This window comes from Pithys albifrons, chromosome 9 (genome assembly GCF_047495875.1).
Source record: "Pithys albifrons albifrons isolate INPA30051 chromosome 9, PitAlb_v1, whole genome shotgun sequence".
In the NCBI taxonomy this organism is placed as follows: domain Eukaryota; kingdom Metazoa; phylum Chordata; class Aves; order Passeriformes; family Thamnophilidae; genus Pithys; species Pithys albifrons.
Genome location: NC_092466.1, coordinates 10,769,194 through 10,788,106, shown reverse-complemented (window position 1 = coordinate 10,788,106; position 18,913 = coordinate 10,769,194). Strand labels below are relative to the sequence as shown.

General features: G+C 43.1%; 1 protein-coding gene across 1 annotated transcript in view; it reads left to right on the top strand.

Moving 5' to 3' along the window:
• Positions 1-18,913, top strand: part of RBM20 (RNA binding motif protein 20) — a 100,077-nt gene that overhangs the window by 63,283 nt on the left and 17,881 nt on the right. The window contains exons 2-5 of the mRNA XM_071563716.1: positions 13,198-14,365; positions 16,023-16,084; positions 16,240-16,331; positions 16,659-16,750. Of these exons, the coding sequence (XP_071419817.1) occupies positions 13,198-14,365; positions 16,023-16,084; positions 16,240-16,331; positions 16,659-16,750 (1,414 nt within the window). The remainder of the gene's footprint in view (positions 1-13,197; positions 14,366-16,022; positions 16,085-16,239; positions 16,332-16,658; positions 16,751-18,913) is intronic.

The window sequence follows — 18,913 nt, the reverse complement described above, 5'->3', positions numbered from 1 at the left end:
CTGCAGCTCTCAGTCACGAGCCATATGCGGGCAGTGGGGAGGATTAGCTCTGCTCCTGGCTGGAAAGGTCCCAGCGCAGTTCCCAGGCTGAACTCGCCACATGTGTTTCACATGATTGTCCTGAGGTTGACATGAAATGGAGAGTTCAGATTCAAGTGAAAGTTGGGTTTGTGTTTCTTCACCCTGTTTAATGTAATGCAGATGCAGAGCAGAGCGTGAGGGTGTCTGTGCTGGGGGGTGATGTGACAGGCTGTAGAAAAGCCCTGTAGCTTTTACTAATTCCTTCTACTTCCCCTGAATTTTCTGCTGTTTCCTGATGGGAGTTGTATGTGCAAAGGAACCCCCTTGGACCACCTGTTAGGCGCCTTTCCCCTTTCAGTCACGGTCTTCGCCTTTTCTTAAACATTGGGGTTTTTATTTTGAGAAAAGACAGAAACTTGAACAGTAGTTTTTTTCCTTTGGAGGGGTGGGGAGATCTCCCTGATGTGGCATGGGAAGGAAGAAAGAAGGCAAAAAAACCCCCTAGAAAACACGGATGGGGACCCCTCAGGGCACTACTTTGAGCCAGTGTGAAGTATTGCAGAATTATAAATGTAATTTTTTTTTTAAGGTAAGAGGTGTCTATTCACAGGCTGATTTAGTTTGCCTTACTGCAAGGTAATTTTGGAAATGGCATCTTCCATACAAGGATCATGTTACATACAGAATGCTACTGCTATTGCAGAAGGTTTCCAGACTAATGCTGGAAGAAGGAAGTTTAACAAGCTCTTGTTGTAAGGAGCATCATTTGATGGGCTGAAGAATAGGAATATTTGCCTTATTGTGATCTTTGGATATGAGAGAACAACTCATTTATACCATGAGATATCAGAAGTAGGGACAGAAAAATAGTGGGGTTTATGTCTATGTTAAGTTTTGGATAATGTGAAATGTGGGAAGGATCATTAATTTTGCCACCCAGATGTAAAGCATACTTAATTTGGTTTAGGAAAGCGCAAAGCTTGTTCTTGAAAGACTTTGGTTTTCAAGGAAAAGGTGGATCACAACAAGAAAAGACCTGCTGAGCTAACTCATTGAAGACTGTGTTACAGGTGTGCGGGCTCTGCGTTGCCTCTTGCCCTTGCTTTAGAGTCCCAGCAGAACGTGCGGCACAGGTCAGCACTTCTGTGCTTTTGGGGCAGTGCATTAGCGCTGGATGATGAGTTTCCTTTCCACTGAATGTTTCTGAGCAGGCAGATAGCCGAGTCAAGCAATAGCCCAAATATCAACACTGCCTTTCCTCAGAACCTCAACTGTCCGTAGGAGGCAGCCATCCTGAACATGGACAAATTGCTCGGGGATAAAATGTGATGTATTTGAGCGCGTGTTTTAAGAAATTGTTGAAACTTCAGCTGGGTAATGAGTCTTGCCTTCCAGAGCAAGGGCGTGCTCTGTGAAAGTCCCTCGGTCTTCGTTAGCGAGCCGTGTTTTTTCTGCAGTTTGCCTAATTAGACTGTGACCCTCTTCCCAGTAGGATCCCTACTGCACTGCACAGAAACAGGATTTTGGTGCAGATACGTGAAGAGACCGAGAACATATGGCTTAAACATCAACCGATATTGTTTGCCATCCACACTAGCTGCGTGTAATGCAACAAGACCGGCTCCTGGCGGCCACGTGATCCGCCTTCCAGTCCTCCATTTGGGGTGGGTTTTTTCATTCCCAAAGTTGTGACTTTCTGGAAGGAAGCTTATACGTAGTTGGGGCACAGAGAGCAGGTAGAATGCCGGTGGGATGTTACCAGGAGGTATGTGTGCAACGCTGACATCGGCTCCTGGCTGCGCTTGCTCCGCACCAGCTCACTGCTCCCGGCAGCCCTACATGTTGCTGGAAGGTAAGATCATGTCGTGTCACCCGTGTCGTCCCACCACTGTGCCGAAATGCCCATGTCCCCCATCTCCAGCAAGGAGGGACAAGTATCTTAGCAATCTTCAGAAATTAATTTTAAAGCACAGCTCTTTCCGTAAGGAAGAGAAAAGGCAGGCAAGTGCAGCTCTGGCGGCAACAGCTAACTGGGATTTCAAAATAACAATATGATCTGGTTTGTGCAGTAGCTTCTTATCGTGCTTAACTTTTTGTAATACAGGGCTTTTAGACTTTAAAAGACATTCCACACCCTATTGTATCCTATTGATTTGCCATGGTTAACCACCCTGTAATAAGCCTCATAGTCTGTGTGAGTAGGCACAAAGCAGAACTATATTAATGTTGTTTACAACCAGTCAGCAAAAATTATTTGCAAAACATGAAAGAAGTCAAAACACCAAAATATTTCAGAGATGTTTGAATTTAGAAATGCCTTCATTAGCCTATGAATAGGGTTTGTTGGAATAAAAAAAAAAAAAAAATGAAGAATCTGAGCAACATTACTATTTTTTGTTTGTTTTGCCATCTTATTTTTTGGGTTTTTTTTAATAACTTATACTTTATACTTCAAGACAGCTTGTTATTTTCAGAAGTAAAGACTAGTAAATTAATACAATAATTTTAAAGAAATTTTAAAAATGTTTCTTAGGTGTCTTTTCACACAAAAAATGAGTCTGAATCCCAGTGTGTTTTGTGATTGAAAGAGACATCAGTAACATGTGGTGTAGCATCTACTGTGCAGGCCAGTGGGATAAATTAAAAGCTATTTTCCCTCAGTTGTGTAAGCTTCTTAGACAGTTGGACAACATCTATCACATTATATAAAGATGGACAAAATCATCAGGCAGAAATTAAAAGGAAATAATGCAATGCTTAACCAAAAAGTAGTGGCCAGCCGACTCCATTGACAGTTCTGTCAGCAGGTCTGGGCAAATGCCCAGCTGAGTGTTGTGGATGGGTTAATATCTTCACACTTTTTCTTTCCTCACAGCTGCCACATGCAGTGCTCTGAAACCTGATATTTTTCATCAAAAACTGATTCTTACTTTCCATCTTAGTATACTAATCAATTTTACCATGCAGAGCTTAGAGCATATTAACTGTCAGTTACTCTTAATTAATACTGAAGGTAGACAGAAAGAACAAAATAATTGATGTTATTTAATATAAAATGCCTCTCCCAATTGTGTTTCCGTTGTGGAAAAGTCTTTGGTCACTGTTCAAGATTTAAGCACTGTCCTATTTTATGTTTTGTTTTGCAAGGTTGATTGGATGGCAGTTTATTATTCAAGACAATAAATTAAACTTCTCCAAGCCAAACAGTGGCAGCAATTCTGGCACAGACTGTTTTCTGCCAGAAGGAATGTGCTCAGGTCTGATTCATACAACTGTTGCCCTCTAACATAAGAAAAATAAAGAAAACCTCCTATATATCTTGTAAGATTCACATTAACATTTCTTTAGCGTAAAAATTAGGATGCATTAAAAAAAAGGGAGCATTATTCATTGCAAAGCAGATAATGAAAGCTTGTAGGCTGCAATACACTACATATTACTTCTGTGTAACACTATGAATATTATGGTCTGATTATGGACTGATTTCAAAGACGTCATGAAAAGTTTATTGGAGTCACAGAGTATTCTGAAGAGAGCAAGCTTCTTTAATGTTTTATGTTTAAATATAACCAAAACGGGAAACAGGAGCATTGGTCTTGCTACAGTGAAATCAGGAAAAGCTTTGCAGCACTTTTCAGTAACAGCTGAATTAGATCTGGACTTCATAAGGTCCATGTATAATTTATGTACACCAGTAATGTGTGTGGGTACCTAAACAATAGGAATTTTAACATTGTTGTTGTTTTAAAATAAACATAAAAGAAAAGCCGAAAACCAGGCCTAAGTATGTAGTCATATAATATGGGAAATCCACAGAGGTTCTGGTTTTCTGATCAGAAATCGGTTTGAAAAATAACTGAAACTTGGGGGGGGTGGGGTGGGGTGGGATTTTTTGTGGGTTTTTTTTTTTATTTATTGTTTTAAATTGCCTACTTTTCAATATTAGTGGTAAAGAAAAATTAAATCATATCGGCCTCTTCAGACAGGAGATATTCCAGCGCTTCTGCTTGTCCGTTCTTGTGCTCTGTTGGTTAGTAACACACAGCATGAAAACAGCTTTTAGAGGAGATGAGGTACTAAATTAATTACAAAATGATTGTGATGCTCCTGGGAGGCTTTTAGTCCCAAGCTGTCACTTTTCAGCTGACCTGGGGTACAAAAGAGAAGAGCTCATGTCTGTGTGCGATTTCTGTTGTCTGTGTCACTGGTGTTCTCCTAGAGACTTAATATATTACTATGCTTTCTCATTAATTTTTCCAAATACATAATTGGGACTGATATTTAAAAATAAAAAGTGAGTTTAATATTTTTATATTTTTCACTAATGGCAATCCTTTTTTTTGAGCACAAATAAAGACACTTCAGAAATAAAAATCCTTTTTAGTACTTTACCCCTTCCACAGTTATATATCATTTTCCTGTCTACAAACTGAAGGTATTACCTTGGTAAATGGGCTTTTTCATTGTCTTATGTTACTGTGAAATAGAAATGGCTTATTCAGATGAGGAATTATCTGCCTACCACATTATGGTTCCTACGTTAAACATACACATGAAAACAGCTGTGCCTCTAGGCACAGCGAGATACTGATACACTCAAACTTATTATTTTTGTAGTTATTAACTATACCATCCAGAAAACACATTAGCAGGAGGTGTGGTGAGATATTACTGTAATATCTTTTCTAGTAAATACTATATGTTGAGGATTATTTTTCAGTTAGGCATTTGTCTATGTGCTCATGTAAAAAGCCTTTGAAGGGTTTCTGATTTGTTTTCTTCTTTTTTAAAGGCTATATTCCCTTTTTTTTTGTTAAGATTAAATAAGCTTTCCAGATCATTTCTCCCCAGATTTCTTTAATTTTTGAGGGGAGACTGGGAGCAGCACAGCAAGCACCGAGTCGTGTGGCAGAGCAGCAGGCAGGGTCCCAAAGCAGGGGCATGTTTGGTGGAGCCGCTTGCACTCTTCCCGCCTGGGTTCCCTAGTTCTGCCAGTGCTAATCTTTGTCCCTACTTCTTTGCTTGCCCTGTGAGTTTTGCATTACGGTCCATACCACCTTTTCTCCTGATTTTCACCCCACAAAGGATCTTCTGTTCTCCTCAGCCTCCAGGCAAGCCGCCTGTCAGTCGCAGCCTGGGGCAGGAGCAGGAGGGGTCTTGTGGCACGGACATAGCACCGGACACCATCACCTGCACCTGGCTGGTGGGGTGACGAGGTTGTTGGGGACCCCTCCTCACAGGAGCCCTGCTGGGATACTGGTTGGCAGGGATAATCCAGCCAGGGGACTTTGCACGGTAAAGGGCATTTGAAGCCTGGTTTTTAAGAGCTGGAATAGCGCTGGGGAGGCAGGCGCGGGCAGAGTGGCGTGGCCAGAATGTCACAGCATGCCCTGAAAGCTCCACAAAACTGTGACATGTTTTCTCTGCTAGTTTAGAACTTTGCAATATGTTACTGAGGGCACTGATCTGGTGCTATGGCTATTTCTGACAGGTTTTAGCATACATTAAAAACACATTTTTTAAAATACATTTCTCTTAACTTCAGTAAATAAAGAACTACATCCCATTGGGAAGCAGTTGCAGCGAGATGGTTGCAGTGTAGCTAAAGGAACTAGTACGGCTGCCTGTTGAAAACTAAAATGTAGACCAGTGTTTTGTTGTGTACACTAATTCTCAGAGACATCTTTGACATACTGTGGCATATCATCAAAACCAAACATTTAAATACCATGAAACAATATGATAATTTTCCCAAATTCTGGAAATCATTATATAGAGCCTGAGGTTTAGGCAGTACATTTGCTAGTCTATGTCCCTTCCTTGAACAGAGCTGAACTTCACATAACTAAATACTTATGGAGAGATGCATTGCATGGGACATAGCAGCAATAAGCCTAATATGCAATCCGGTGTTCTATACGGTATAAAAAAACATATTTCCAGGATAAAATGTATACTGAGTAACATACAGGAAGTGTGATGGCCGGAGCAGACTTTGGTGGTACCTGGTATTGTTGTCCTGACATTGAAAGTGCCAACTATTTTTTATGGTACTGGATTCAGCACTTGAAAGCAACTAAGTGGAATAGAAGCAAATGTTGCTGTAAAGAAACCAGAACATCTAGTTGATTTTAAAGAATCCAAAACAAGCCTCCCAGAACTATAGAGAAGAGCTATTAATAAGAAATCAGTCTCTCCAGAGATGATCCACCCTTTTATTCGTGCAATTGTGTATAGAACAGCTGGTTTTTTGAGCAAAAGTGACTGTCAGAGAGGAAGGAGTGTAGTCTTTTCAGCATACAAAGTAGAGCTACAAGGTGGGCAAGATGTCCTTGAATTATTGGTGTTGGAGACCAAATGGAAAGTACACCACAGTTCCCATATTGGGGACAGTTGTTAGTCTATTTGATGCTTTCATTGATGACTTGGGTGAGCAAAGCATCCATTAACTCTGCAGTTGGTGCCAAGAGGAGAGGATTTACAAGTTCTCTGGAGGCAGCATTTGAACCCAGAGCAACCCTGGCAAACCAGATCCAGTGTAACCCAGGTGCAGTATTGATGAAGACAAAATGAAATGGTGATGCAGTTAATCCATTGGACAGTCAAAAGAAGCAAGGACTGAGCTGGTGTTTATTGTGTGGGAAGTCAGACCGGCTGAGCTCCCGAGATTCCTTCTAACCAGTATCTCTGGGCAATATCCCTTCAGGAAAGTGGCTGACTGTGACAGGGAACACGGGGCTGTGCTGTTATGAAGAAAAACAATCAGACTGGGCATTTCAAACTATCACAACGCATGAAATGTGTAGAGAAAGGAGCTGGAATGGTTGTAGAAAAGGTATGAAAGCAGCTACAGGAAGAGAAGCCCTTCTCTGTGTGCACAGGCAGACTGGTTTATGCTGTCAGCAGAGCCACCGTAGGCTTTAAGAGGAGCTGAGGAGCTTTATAGCTGAGGGCAGTTGAGCAATTAATTATCCTTGGAGGCTATGAAATCTCCACCAAAGAAGCTTCGTAAGAGCAAATTAAATAAGTATGTGGAGTGCTTGAGTTCAGCTTGATCCCACCTCAAGGACTGGTCTAACCATCCTCTTAAGATCATTTCTGATTTTATTTCTGTGATCACAGTGAGCTGTTATCCAAGCCAGAGCCACTGTGTTTTGCCCCTTTTTCTTGTCCCTTTCTGGGTGAAAATTGCCTGGCAGAGAACATTTTGGCTTGAAAGTTTCAAGAGTAGAAGGGACCTTTGGTAGGAGGCAATCACTTAACTCCAATCAGCTTTGTAAACATCGAAGTTAGCAGCTCTGTGATAACATTTTACGTTTCATCTTCCTGGTAACTGTTACGCTGGGTAATTGTCCAGATAATAAACTTAGCACTGCCAAACATATGCAAAACTCACTTGGCAAAGCACATGTATACATTGGCTGATGTTTTATTTTCCTCTCTCAGTAGTATAATGAAGGGCTTTAGAAATCGTTACTTGGGATAAGAAGGGTTTTACTTGCAGCTTATACGTGTATTAAAGTAGCTTAAGGTTTTTAGTGCTCCCCATCATTAGCTGAACTTACTGGGAAATATGATCTCTTTTTTTAATCATTTCTAACCAGAACTCAGCACAAAAACTTTGGTAATAAAATATTTCAGAGCTTAAATTATAAAGGTGGAGGGTTTTTTTTTTCTTTCAGCAGTCTTTCCAAGCTTTCCAAGAAAACAATTTTACTAAAACCAAAAGTAAATACTTCTTGTGGAGCTGAAGAGAAAGAAAACACTTGTTTAGTATCAGCCAGAAACAGCCTAGAAGTATAGGAAAAAATTTCCAGTATCCGTTTTTTAACCAGTGTTCCAATCTTTGTTGACATGAGTGCCGGGCTTATTCAACAAACAAAAATTAACAGAAACCCTGCATTATTAATGGAATCAGCAGAACAGCATAAAATAAAATGTAATTATAATAACTAATTATTAGTATAATAACTAATTGTTATTATAGTTAATATATGTTGTTCAGAGCACTGAACTTTGTCTTTACTCCTGCCAGTGTTTGAAATATGACTTTGCAGTTCCCTTGATTTCAAGAGGCTGAATTCTCTCTTCACATACAAACATGTAATTTCAGTGAAGTACTGTCACATGATGCATTTTTTATTTGAAAACTATGTTTACTCCTAATACCTTGCCAACTTTGTCTATCTAACAGTTGATTTGTATATTTTTAAGGCTTTTGTATTTGCTCTTTTAGTACAGCAGCAATTGTTTTGGGTGAGTTTAGAAAAGGCAGCCCCATGTGTTTTGCATAGATGATGCATTATGGGGAAGGGATGTTCACGTTTCTGCATAAGACAATATAATTTATTTTGTGCTTGGATAATTAAGAAATGGTTCTGTGAGATGTATTCAAGAGTCCTGGCTTATAAATTTATAGTTTGTTAACTGTTAGAAAAATTGATTCAGAAACAGCTTTAGAAAAACCAGCATGCAACTGCAAACATGGTTTCAAATCTAATACTGTGCTAGTGCAGAGTGATGATTTGTCTAGAATAATTCAGTATTTCAATGTCCTTGGCCATTTTAAATCTGAAATTTTAACAGAGTAATACAGATACCTTGTGGGAAAATGTGTATATTTGGAACAAAAAATATTAAAAATTTTTCTTGCAAAGATTTTGACAGGTAGGTGTAATTGTATGTAAAAGTAAATATGTCATAGAGGAGGGAATGCAAAAATCATAGAAGCTATGCAAGATTCATGGAAAATGCAAGAAACCAAATTCTGCACTTCTACGAATTAGTTGTGGGGTTTTTTAAGTATTCAAATTTACACTTCATGCAGTATTCCAAATATTTGTAGGTATAAATGCCTGAATAAATTTCCAAATAAATAGTTCTAGCTCAGATCATCACTTTATTAGTTCAGATTGTTTCTTAATTTTGAAGGTGCTGGACAACTCTTGAAGATGGTTAGTTTTCAGACCTGAAAATCAAGCTCCAAGTTGTTGGTCTGTTCTAATAGACATGTTTTGTGGTCAGTCTTTTCATCACTCTTGTAGACAGGATTGATCAAATAATTCAGACCTCTAGATGCCTTACCTCTGACACTGTGTTGCTCTCTGTTTCTGAATGCTAAAAAGGATTACAGGGATAGCAGGTGAGCTAAATTGATTTGTAGCAATATGACCTTGCCAGGGTTTGCAGTCTCATTGGGAATATTGCAGTAGTTGATGTCCAACTCCTGTTTCCCAGAGCTATGTGAAAATCTGCCTGGATTATGGATTTCTTAGTGGAAACTGTACAGCGGCACTCCTGCCTGTCGTTATTTTAGTAAAGAAAGACTATTTCTGGCTTTCCTAGTTGTGCAAAGAGACTGCTGGTGTTGGCCAGCTGTACAGCGGATGTTAAATAAATAATTGCAGAGGATAACTTCTGTTTACTTTTTACATTGCTGACCTTATAATTGGGAATGTTTTGCACGGGATAGAGCTAACCTTGTCTGACGCAGACCAATTCCCTGAGTGCTGGGTGGAGAGTGAGAGCTTCATTCAGCTGCTTTCAATCATCCTGCGGCAGAGACCCCCCCATGAGCAGGTGGGGGTTGCGTTTTGGTAACCTGAGGATGAGCTGGGGGGGAGGTGTGTATGTGTACGAGTGGTGAACAGCCCCCACAAAATGCCTTGGCTAAGCACTCTCTTCGTGTTTACACTTTCTGGTAGTTTAGTAAATCTGTAGCAGGATTATTTACAAAATTATGTTATCAAATACATAAACGTTATGATTGTGGAACAGAAAGTGGGAAAGAAACTTTGAAAGCTGTGTATGCAGGCCTTGTGCATCTCTTAAGTCATGTATTTCATAGCAGAACAGAAAACCTCAAATCTGTGTGTTTCTCTAAAAGATTCTTTATACACAGCCCTACTTCCAGCCTCCTATCTGCATATCTGCTTTTCCCACTGACCAGTGAACAAGCCCTTCCTTCTTTGCCTTGATTAGATGATAAAATATTCTGTTTCTGCTGTGGGAGGCTAAACTCTGCAACCTGAAACACCCTGAAATTTGGAAATTCATAACAGACATGGATTTTGAAGCTGCAGCCATTCCCAAACCTATTGGTGCATGGGAGCCACCCTCCTTACTAATTCTGTCTCTCTGTGTGTGAGTGCATTGGAGGCTGCAGCTTTTCCTTACAGCATTCCTTTTTCTGCAGGTAAGGTTTCCTGCAGCCCTAGCCCTTCCCACTGCTGGCTTGCAATCCAGGGACGAAGCCGGTGGATGCAGGGAGCAGGGCGATCCCCTGCTCTGCAGCAGGGCCCAAAGGCTATTGGTCTGAGGTGGCTGGAGCAGCCTCTTGGGCAGCTGTGCATGGCACTCCTGGCCTTGCCTTCCCCATGCCTGGCAGCTGGGGAGCAGCAAGTGCCCTGGCATGCTCAGCCAGGGGCTGCTCTGGCAGGGCACTACTTGTTTGCTGGGAGGTTCTTAGAAACAGTCCTCCAAAGTTGGTCAAAATATGAGGAGGCTGAGGCAGCTTCAGGGCTTGTGGCAGTGTCAAGTGAGATATTTCTCTGGAGAGATGGAGCCTGTGGCTCCATCCAGCAGGTAGCCGCCAGAGTTGGGAAGTGGCTGCAGCTGTCGGGATATGCTCTCTGCTGCATAGGTTTGCAGCACAGTGGAATTGGATTGCTGAGAACAGGAGTCAGCTGTGGCTCCTGAGCCTGAAAACAATATATACTGCTGACTTTTTATTTTAAGATCACCAGATAGTTCTTATTTGCTTGGTCTATAAAACTTTTTAGAACAGTTTTGCATCTTACTTAAAGAACGAAAAGTTATAACTAGCTACAAAATGAAACAACCATCAGGACTGTGGCAAATCCCACACAGCACAACATAAGCCAGGACACTCTGTATGATGGTGGCATAAGACAGCCCAGGCATGGGGTCAGACCATGTCTCCCGGCAGCGATGACAATGTGTGTGCCAGTGTGGCACCCTCTGCTCGCTGAGCCCCTTATACCACAGGGGCTCCTCAGTAGCTTTTATGGGTCCTCAGGATCTCACAGAGGTTTTTTGGGCTGGGGTTTTTGCAACTTTCTGTGTTGTTTTGACTGTCCTTGCACCCTGACTCTCATCCAAAATCAAATTTATAGCAAATTGCATTGTAAGTGCAAGTCAGGGGTAAGCAATGGAAGCCACATGGGAAAACAAAAGGCACCTCAGCTCAGAAGCTGAGCACTGGTGTCAGCTTGTGCTGGCAGGCAGTCGTGTCATTACATAATGATGCACTTATCCAAATGGCGTTTTGTATTTTGGGAGACAGATGTGCCTTGCAGTTGCTGGTGGAAGTTAAATGTTAAATATGAAACCCATTCATTTTCTCTTAGTCATACTTTGGATTTAAGCAGATGTTTTCCTAATTTGTGGTTTTCAAATGTAGCATGCTGACAAGACATTTATCATTAACTACAACTTCATCCATGCAGTTTAGCAAATTGGCCAATTATTAACAGTGAGGGTTGCGTGATGCATAGCTCCTGCTACTTTGAAAGGCTTCAATTGAAACTCAATACATTTTTACAATATAAATTAATTGAGCTTTGGACCACATCCCTGTTGTGTGAATGCTCTCTGCTCTCATTGTCAGAACGAACAGCCATTTGTAATGCACTGAGTAGATGGGCTGTCTGTGAGCAGAGGCCCTGGTGGCGGAAAGTGAAGGATAACATTTTTCTGGTAGGGCATGGAAATGGCTGATGGTATCCATGTGTAGATAGCATGACTTACAAAGGGAGTGGCCATGGGGTGGCCACACAGACCAGGCTGGTTTTGCCACAGGAGACAAGCTGAAGGGGTTCAGGGAGAGCAGTAAAAGCAGGTTGGGTGCTGCCTGGAAGTTAGTGCTGCCTAGTATTTTCCATTTTCCTTGCTTATAACTTTTTCTACACTTTTGTAGAACCATAGAATGGTTTGCATTGGAAGGGACTTAGAGACCATCTAGTTCCAACCCTCCCTGTCATGGGCAGGGACACCTTTTACTAGACCAGCCTGTTCAGAGCCCTGTCCAACCTGACCTTGAACACTTTCAGGGATGGGGCACCCACAGCTCCTCAGGGCAACCTGTGCCAGTGTCTCACCACTCACTTTACCCATATTGATTTATTTTTTCCTGGTTTACGTTTGCTGGGATTGACAGGGTGGGAGAAGGAAAGTTTGTGAACTGGTGAGGTGTTCCAAAGGTGCTTCCTTCCACATATGCCTGAAAATGTCATCTCCTATTTTCCCAGCTCTGGAATTCAAGCATGCAATTTAGTCATCATCTATTCCTCCCATATATGAGACTTGAAGGAGTACACTCAGTGCACCTCTCATTTCTAGAAAGTATAAAGGCCTTGATTTTCATGAGCTGACACTGCAGAAATTTTGCTTTACATTCAAGCTGAACAGGGAAAACTCTTCAGGACAGTCTGTAGTTGCTTCAGCTTCTGCCAGATAATTCACTTTTTTTCCTCTTCTATATTTGCAACTGCTCAACAGGGAAACTATATACTTTGTTACTGAACAGGCTGCTGTGGAGATTAGTTACATGAGAACTGTAAACAAAACAAATGCCTGTGGTATATCTCATCTTGCAGCCAGATGTCCTAGGTGTGAAGTACCTACGGGGCTGGCTTTGCAGTCCCATTTGATGTCCTTTTCTTCATGCCCCCTGCTCTGTGGGGAACGGGAATAATGGTAACATCACAAAATCAGTCATGAGAGGTGATATCTCAGCAGGGAGGCTGGAGTTTGCATGAAGTGCAGAAAAGGGGGAAAATTGTTGATTGGACCATGGTGTGGGAGGGCCTGTGTGGCATCTGTTCTCGATCTGCATTAAAAGTCCTTAAGGGGCTACTTAAAATGAGCTGAAGGCCTGATTCAAAGGTTGATGAGGGATGCAATGAGGGCTTGAAAGTGAGATCTTTGTCATAGTGTTCTCCCTACTAGATTTGTGATTGAAAGGGATGCAGCAGCAGATGTGAAAGGGAGGATGGCTTGTTGTGGATATGTTCTCAATTACCCCCTTGCTTTCCCTGAGTTTAGATAAACTAAATCTCGGGAAGCAGCTGTGTATGCTCTGCCAGGCTTTAAGAAGAGGCAAGCATAGACAGACGTGGGGCAAATTTGGCTAACCCAGATCCTGATCCTTTGCAGCGCTGCCAAGCTCCTGGAGAAGAGTCCGTTCTCTGTCGGCACCCCAAGCCCCCTGCTCCCCTCGCCGGCGAGTCTGCAGCTGGCACAGCTCCAGGCGCAGCTCACGCTCCACAGGTTGAAGTTGGCTCAGACGGCTGTCACCAACAACCCAGCTGCCGCCACCGTCCTCAACCAGGTGCTCTCCAAAGTGGCCATGTCCCAGCCGCTCTTCAACCAGCTGAGGCACCCGCCGATGATGAGCGCCGCGCAGGGCCACGCCGCAGGGCCACCACAGGGCCCCGGCATTGCCGGCACAAGGTTCCCCTCCGGCAGCATTGCCTTTCCTGCCCAGAGCCCGGCCTTGGCCACGCCAGGGAGTGGCCTGGGACCTGTCCAGGCCCAGGCCCCCAATGCCATCGTCATGAGTCCCTTTGGAGGTGTCATGGCTCCCAACTCTGGCCAGCAGCCCGTGGTGGTGGGTCTCAGCAAGGCGGGTGCCTCCACGTCCACGGCTGCAGGGGGCTTCTATGAGTACAAGCAGAGCAGTGCCACTGCCGCCCCTCAGGCGTACGCCTCAGAGGGGGACCAGTCCAGCCAGCACGGCTTCCTCGCCGGTGGGACCCACGGCGCTGGTTCGGCAGCAGGGCCACGCTACGAGGGGCACTTCGGGGCTCCCAGCCAGCTGCAGCACGAGGCGGCATTCCCCAAGGAGCCCTACGGAGCGGCACAGCACGGCACAGCCCGGGCCTTCCCTGGAGACCCGCACCCCGGATCCCATCCTAAAGGAGATCCCGGCTCCGTCCTGCATGGCAGTGGGACAAGTAACCAGTGGGAAAACATCCCTAATTTCCCCAGCCAAAACAAGCCTGACCTCGTGCCCAGTGACAGCCTATGGCCGTCAGCGAGTCAGCAGCAGTATGAAATAAGAAACGAGCTGTACAACCCTGAAGAGCCGACACCTGACACAAAGTTCAGCACGGCCGCCCCCCCCGCTTTTGGCCGCCTCAACCACAGCACGCAGAGCTTCAGCAGCCCTCGCATGAGGCAGAAGGAGGAGCGGAGCAGCGGTGTGCCTGACCTCTCTGCCCGCTCCCTGCCACCGCACCAGCTGGGCGACCTCCGCGGTGCGGCCCCGCTCCACTTCCCCCACGTCTGTGCCCTGTGTGACAAGAAGATCTTCGATCTGAAGGTGGGTGGTTTTAGGGCGTCCCTGGGGCGCAGTTCAGACCCTTGAACAGGAGGCCCGGTGGCTGATCTGGCCAGCGGCTCCTGCCAGCCCTTGCCGCCAGTGCCCATCACAGCAGAGGTGCCCTGAGAGAAGCAGAAACAAAGGATCATAATTTGGCTTTAGGGGTTCGTACATCTGTTTCATGGCAGCTAGCGGGGTTTTGAGATTTGGTTTTGTTCCGCATCTCGCCGTGGAAGATGGTGAGATTACAAAAGAGCTGGCATGAGGTCTGGGCTGAGGTCACAACTCACCTCATGGGCCCAGAGCAGGGTGGGGAGGAGCTTGAAGCTGATCCTGCAGCTCCCAATCCAGTGTTGTGACCCCACGTCTGAAGCTCCATCTGCTTCTCCTTTCCTGATCCCAGGGTCTTCTCCTTAACCACCTTGTGGAAGCAGCTTGCTGAAACAAACGAGCACAGTTTTTGGATAAAATTATTTTAATAATTCCTCTGTTGGGATCTTTTTCTCTCAGTATGTCCCAGGAAAGTTTAGGGTCAAGGTCCCAAGCGACTTTGGCCTGGAAATGAGGAGCTGCTCAGCACACATGATGCACACCATGTTCCCACTTCTCTGTTATACTGCCAAGGGAGCTCCAAATTCAACCTCACCCTCGAGAAGCAGCTTCCCAGTTCCCCAGAGAGCCCATGTGCTAAGTCATGTTATATAGGTCAGGCCCAGAGAATGCCACTTATGTGGCCCTCTGAGCCCCCCAGCCATCTGTGGGCTCTGGCTGGGGTTCTCTGGTGAGCCCTGTGCAACAAGTCCCTGAAACCTTTTCTGTCACGTCACAGGACCAGCACCCAACCACAATGGCATCTGTTCTCATGCTCACGGCGGCCTGACAAAATTCAAACAGCAGGTATATAGGAAGGAAAATGGACAGCAAATGAAATAGTACCTGATACTTGAGACAGCCTGGGGCTTTGGAATATTTGGATATATTTGCTTTCATGTTTCCCCTTTACTCTTTCAGCAACTGCTTGCAAAAGGGTTTGCTGTGGTTACTGCAGCTACAGGGCTGGGCCAAAGTAGCCCCTGTGAAGGGTATGCTGGGCATCTCTTCTTTTCATTAAACATTTTATTAAAAAGGGCAGGGGAAATGTCATTACAGCAAGTTTCAGTGTATCTGTTAGGTGGCGTTTAATGCACTGCTTCAGTTGGACCATGGAAGTGTAAATAGTGAAATGTACCGTGACAAATGCTGCTGATCTGTTGGAGTAATAAGCAGCCTTGTGGCTGCCCTGTGTACTGACCATCTCCTTTAGGGACATGGCAGGAGCTGAGGGTGCTTAGCACCTTGCAGGATGAGCTCTTCAGCTAGAGTGAAGTAATTTATTTAACAGAAATATGTCAAATTTAAAAGTAAATAGAAAGAAGCTCTCCTTTTGTAAAGTAACCAATAATTTAACCTACAAATAATGAATCAGGAAATGCATCGGGTGAATAATAATGCATTCATTGGATGAATTGCATTGGATGCTTGGCTCCAACATCACATGGTTTGTTCTTCAGCATCTCAGTATTGGTTCTAGAATAAGGGAAAGTGAATGGAGGAATAATCTCTTGCAAATTTGTTTCAGGATTTTGCCTGTGCTCATCATCTCTTTGTTTCAACACAGGACTGGGATCAGCACGTTAAGGGAAGTCTTCACATTCAAAAATGTATGGCTTTTTCAGATAAGTGAGTATTATTTTAGAGTCACTCTTCAAACTGAACTGCTAACAGAGTATTGCTTACTTTGGTGGCTTTCACTGGGAATTTGCTGCCTAATAATTAAGCTTGAATATTTATGGCACATTAGGCATGCTCCTAAAGTTCTTTTCTTTCTTTTCCAGCACTGGTATCCGGTGTATGTTAAGCTCAGCAGATGGAACATTGCATTTATCACCAAATAATGCAGCAGTTTTCAGTCCATCTAGTATTGAAGGTGAATGGTTGTATGTCTCTTCTTTTAAATGAAAGGGACTTTAGTCTCTGGGGAGGAGTGGGCTTTTCAAGTGAAATGGGATAAAGTTTGCAAGGAAAAATTTTGAGAGGTTGTGCACAGAAAGGCTAAAAGCCAATACCATGCCTTTTAAAGTATGAATTTATTTTTCTTTCAAACAATGACTGGTTTTTAAAGTACAACATAACAGTGTATAATTTGGTTTAAAGACTATGAAATTGCTTATTATGTAAATGGGGCATTGCTTACTGAGCACATTAATACAATTAATATTAGTCAAGATTTTCATGTGTGTAATCCATTGTTTAGATTATCCATCAAATGTCGGCACATCTTTTATCACTACACCAGCAAGATCCTTTGGCCAGCCAGGTCCTACGTTTTCTTCTCCTCCATCAGGGGTAAGAGTGAGTACCTAAGCAAATTCATCTCTGTGTTGAGGTTCTTGTAGCAGCTACTTTTGCTTACTGGAATTAAGACCTTGAAGACTTCATTTTAGACAATAATCTGAATATTCACTCTGTTATTTCAACTTCCCTGAAGCTCTTTTATGCCTTTGATTTTGGCCAAATGTGAACTTGATTGTAGTTTGTTTTGTTTGTTTTCCAGTGCTAACAGTTGTTTTCTTGTCAGGGAGATTTGGGCAGGTGGGTAAATGGTTTTGTGTGTATCCCATTGACCTTTTTCCTCCATTTTCTGAGTCTTTTCAACCTGGGGAGGTTACCTTCAGCTTGGAATGAATATTTGGATTAGTTTTTGGTTACTATCAGTATATACCCAATCAAGCAGCCTTCTCTCACTCTGGTTGGTTGGTTGTAGCAATTGCTCTCTGCCTCTCCCTCAGTGGGGTCCTTCACCCAGGTAGCCATAGTGACAAAGATAGTGGCTGCAGGTTTGCTGTTACTCACCTGGAGGTCCAAGATCTGTTCATTATACAGGACTTACTTTTTCTTAGTTTATTTTAGTGTAGTATTTCTATCATCTGATGTCACTGGGGGCCTATCAGCAAGTTTGCTTTGGTGTGGAGCCTTCCATAGTTCAGGTTTATTGGTCCCTGCCTGCATTCCATTCAGTACAGGGCCCCAGTTACGTTGCTTTAATGCACACTTAAATTCCTAAATGCCAGAAATAAACCACCCAACATTAGAAGTGGTTCTTACACTGACAGAGCAGAAAGGTTTTCAAGGGAAAAAAAAAAAGGCAAGTGAAAGAAAATCATATTCAGAATGAAAATAGAAAGTTGTTAGGTTTAAAATTAAATTCATCAGAATGCTACAGCTAAAGCTGGAGACACCAAGAACTTATGTTAGGGCGTTCATGGAATAGCAGCAGTAATCCAGGGGTTCAAGTTTTCACCTTGTTAGCTTTTGTGTATATATCCTGAAGTGGTCTCGGACACTCTGGAAAGTCAGGCTGAGTTGTGTCCCTGTGCCATTCTGGTTCACATCAGGCATTGCTTTCAGAAAGGTCACCCAGATTTGCTTAATCCAACCAATTTTCTACCATGCAGTTTTACTGTGCAAGAGGTTATTTGAAGGGGTTTTAGTTTCTGCCTGTCACAGACACTGTGAGTGTAGGGGAGCAAAGAGCAGAGCTGCTCATGACAGCTGCCTCCAAGGTCAGAGGTGGAGTAGCAGCGGGTGCAGAGGAATGTTCCTTTTCATCATGTCTGTCAACTTTGCAACAAATGACATTACTGCTAATACCAGTGTCATTTCTCCTTAGAATCTGTCACTATTTATCATTTAGGCTGCCTGCAGAAGTCCTCTTTCTGAATGACCTGCAGTATTATGAGAGATAAAAGAAACGATAACTTTGATTTTGCTGTAAATCCTCTTTTTCTTCAGAAGCCCATCAGATGAACAGGGAGCTATATTAGAGGTGTTAAGACTGAGTTTGCCAGCTGCCATTCACTGTGCAACCCAGGTGGCTTATAATTTATTACACCTTTGCACGGTAGTATTCGCTTTCAGCTAAGCTGCTGCCATTTAACTGAGCAGTGGGAGATTATACTTGACCCTGCATGTAATCATAAACAAAGTGTTCAGATTTCTGGAAGAGCTTGCTCTGTGCTGTCCATCTGCAAATAACTCTATCCCTCTTTTAAAGGCAAGTGCTACTAGTCTTCAGTTGGATATGTAGAGATATTAGCACTAGGGGGATGAGATTGGCAGTTTCTTATTATCATTAAAAAAACTCATGTGGAGCTCAAGAAAGGGATAAAGAATTTGAAAAAGCAGGTACAAAAAATGAAAAGAAAAAAAGCTGTAATAAAACATCACCAAATTGGATTGGTGAAATAATACTGCAAATGCTATGAGATGCATTTCACTGCTGTCAATCTTTTTTTTTTTTTCAATAGTCATGCAGCTGCATTGGTAAAACCCTGTAGACATCAGCTGCAAAGAAAGTTAACTTAAAATCTTTTTGAAAAATGCATTCAACACCTGGCATGCAACAGCTCCTCTAACTGCCTGATTGTGGATATGAAAGGTGTATATTCCTTTTCTGGCTGTGATTTACAGCACTATTTAATGAATGGATCCAATTTAACTGCAATCAGC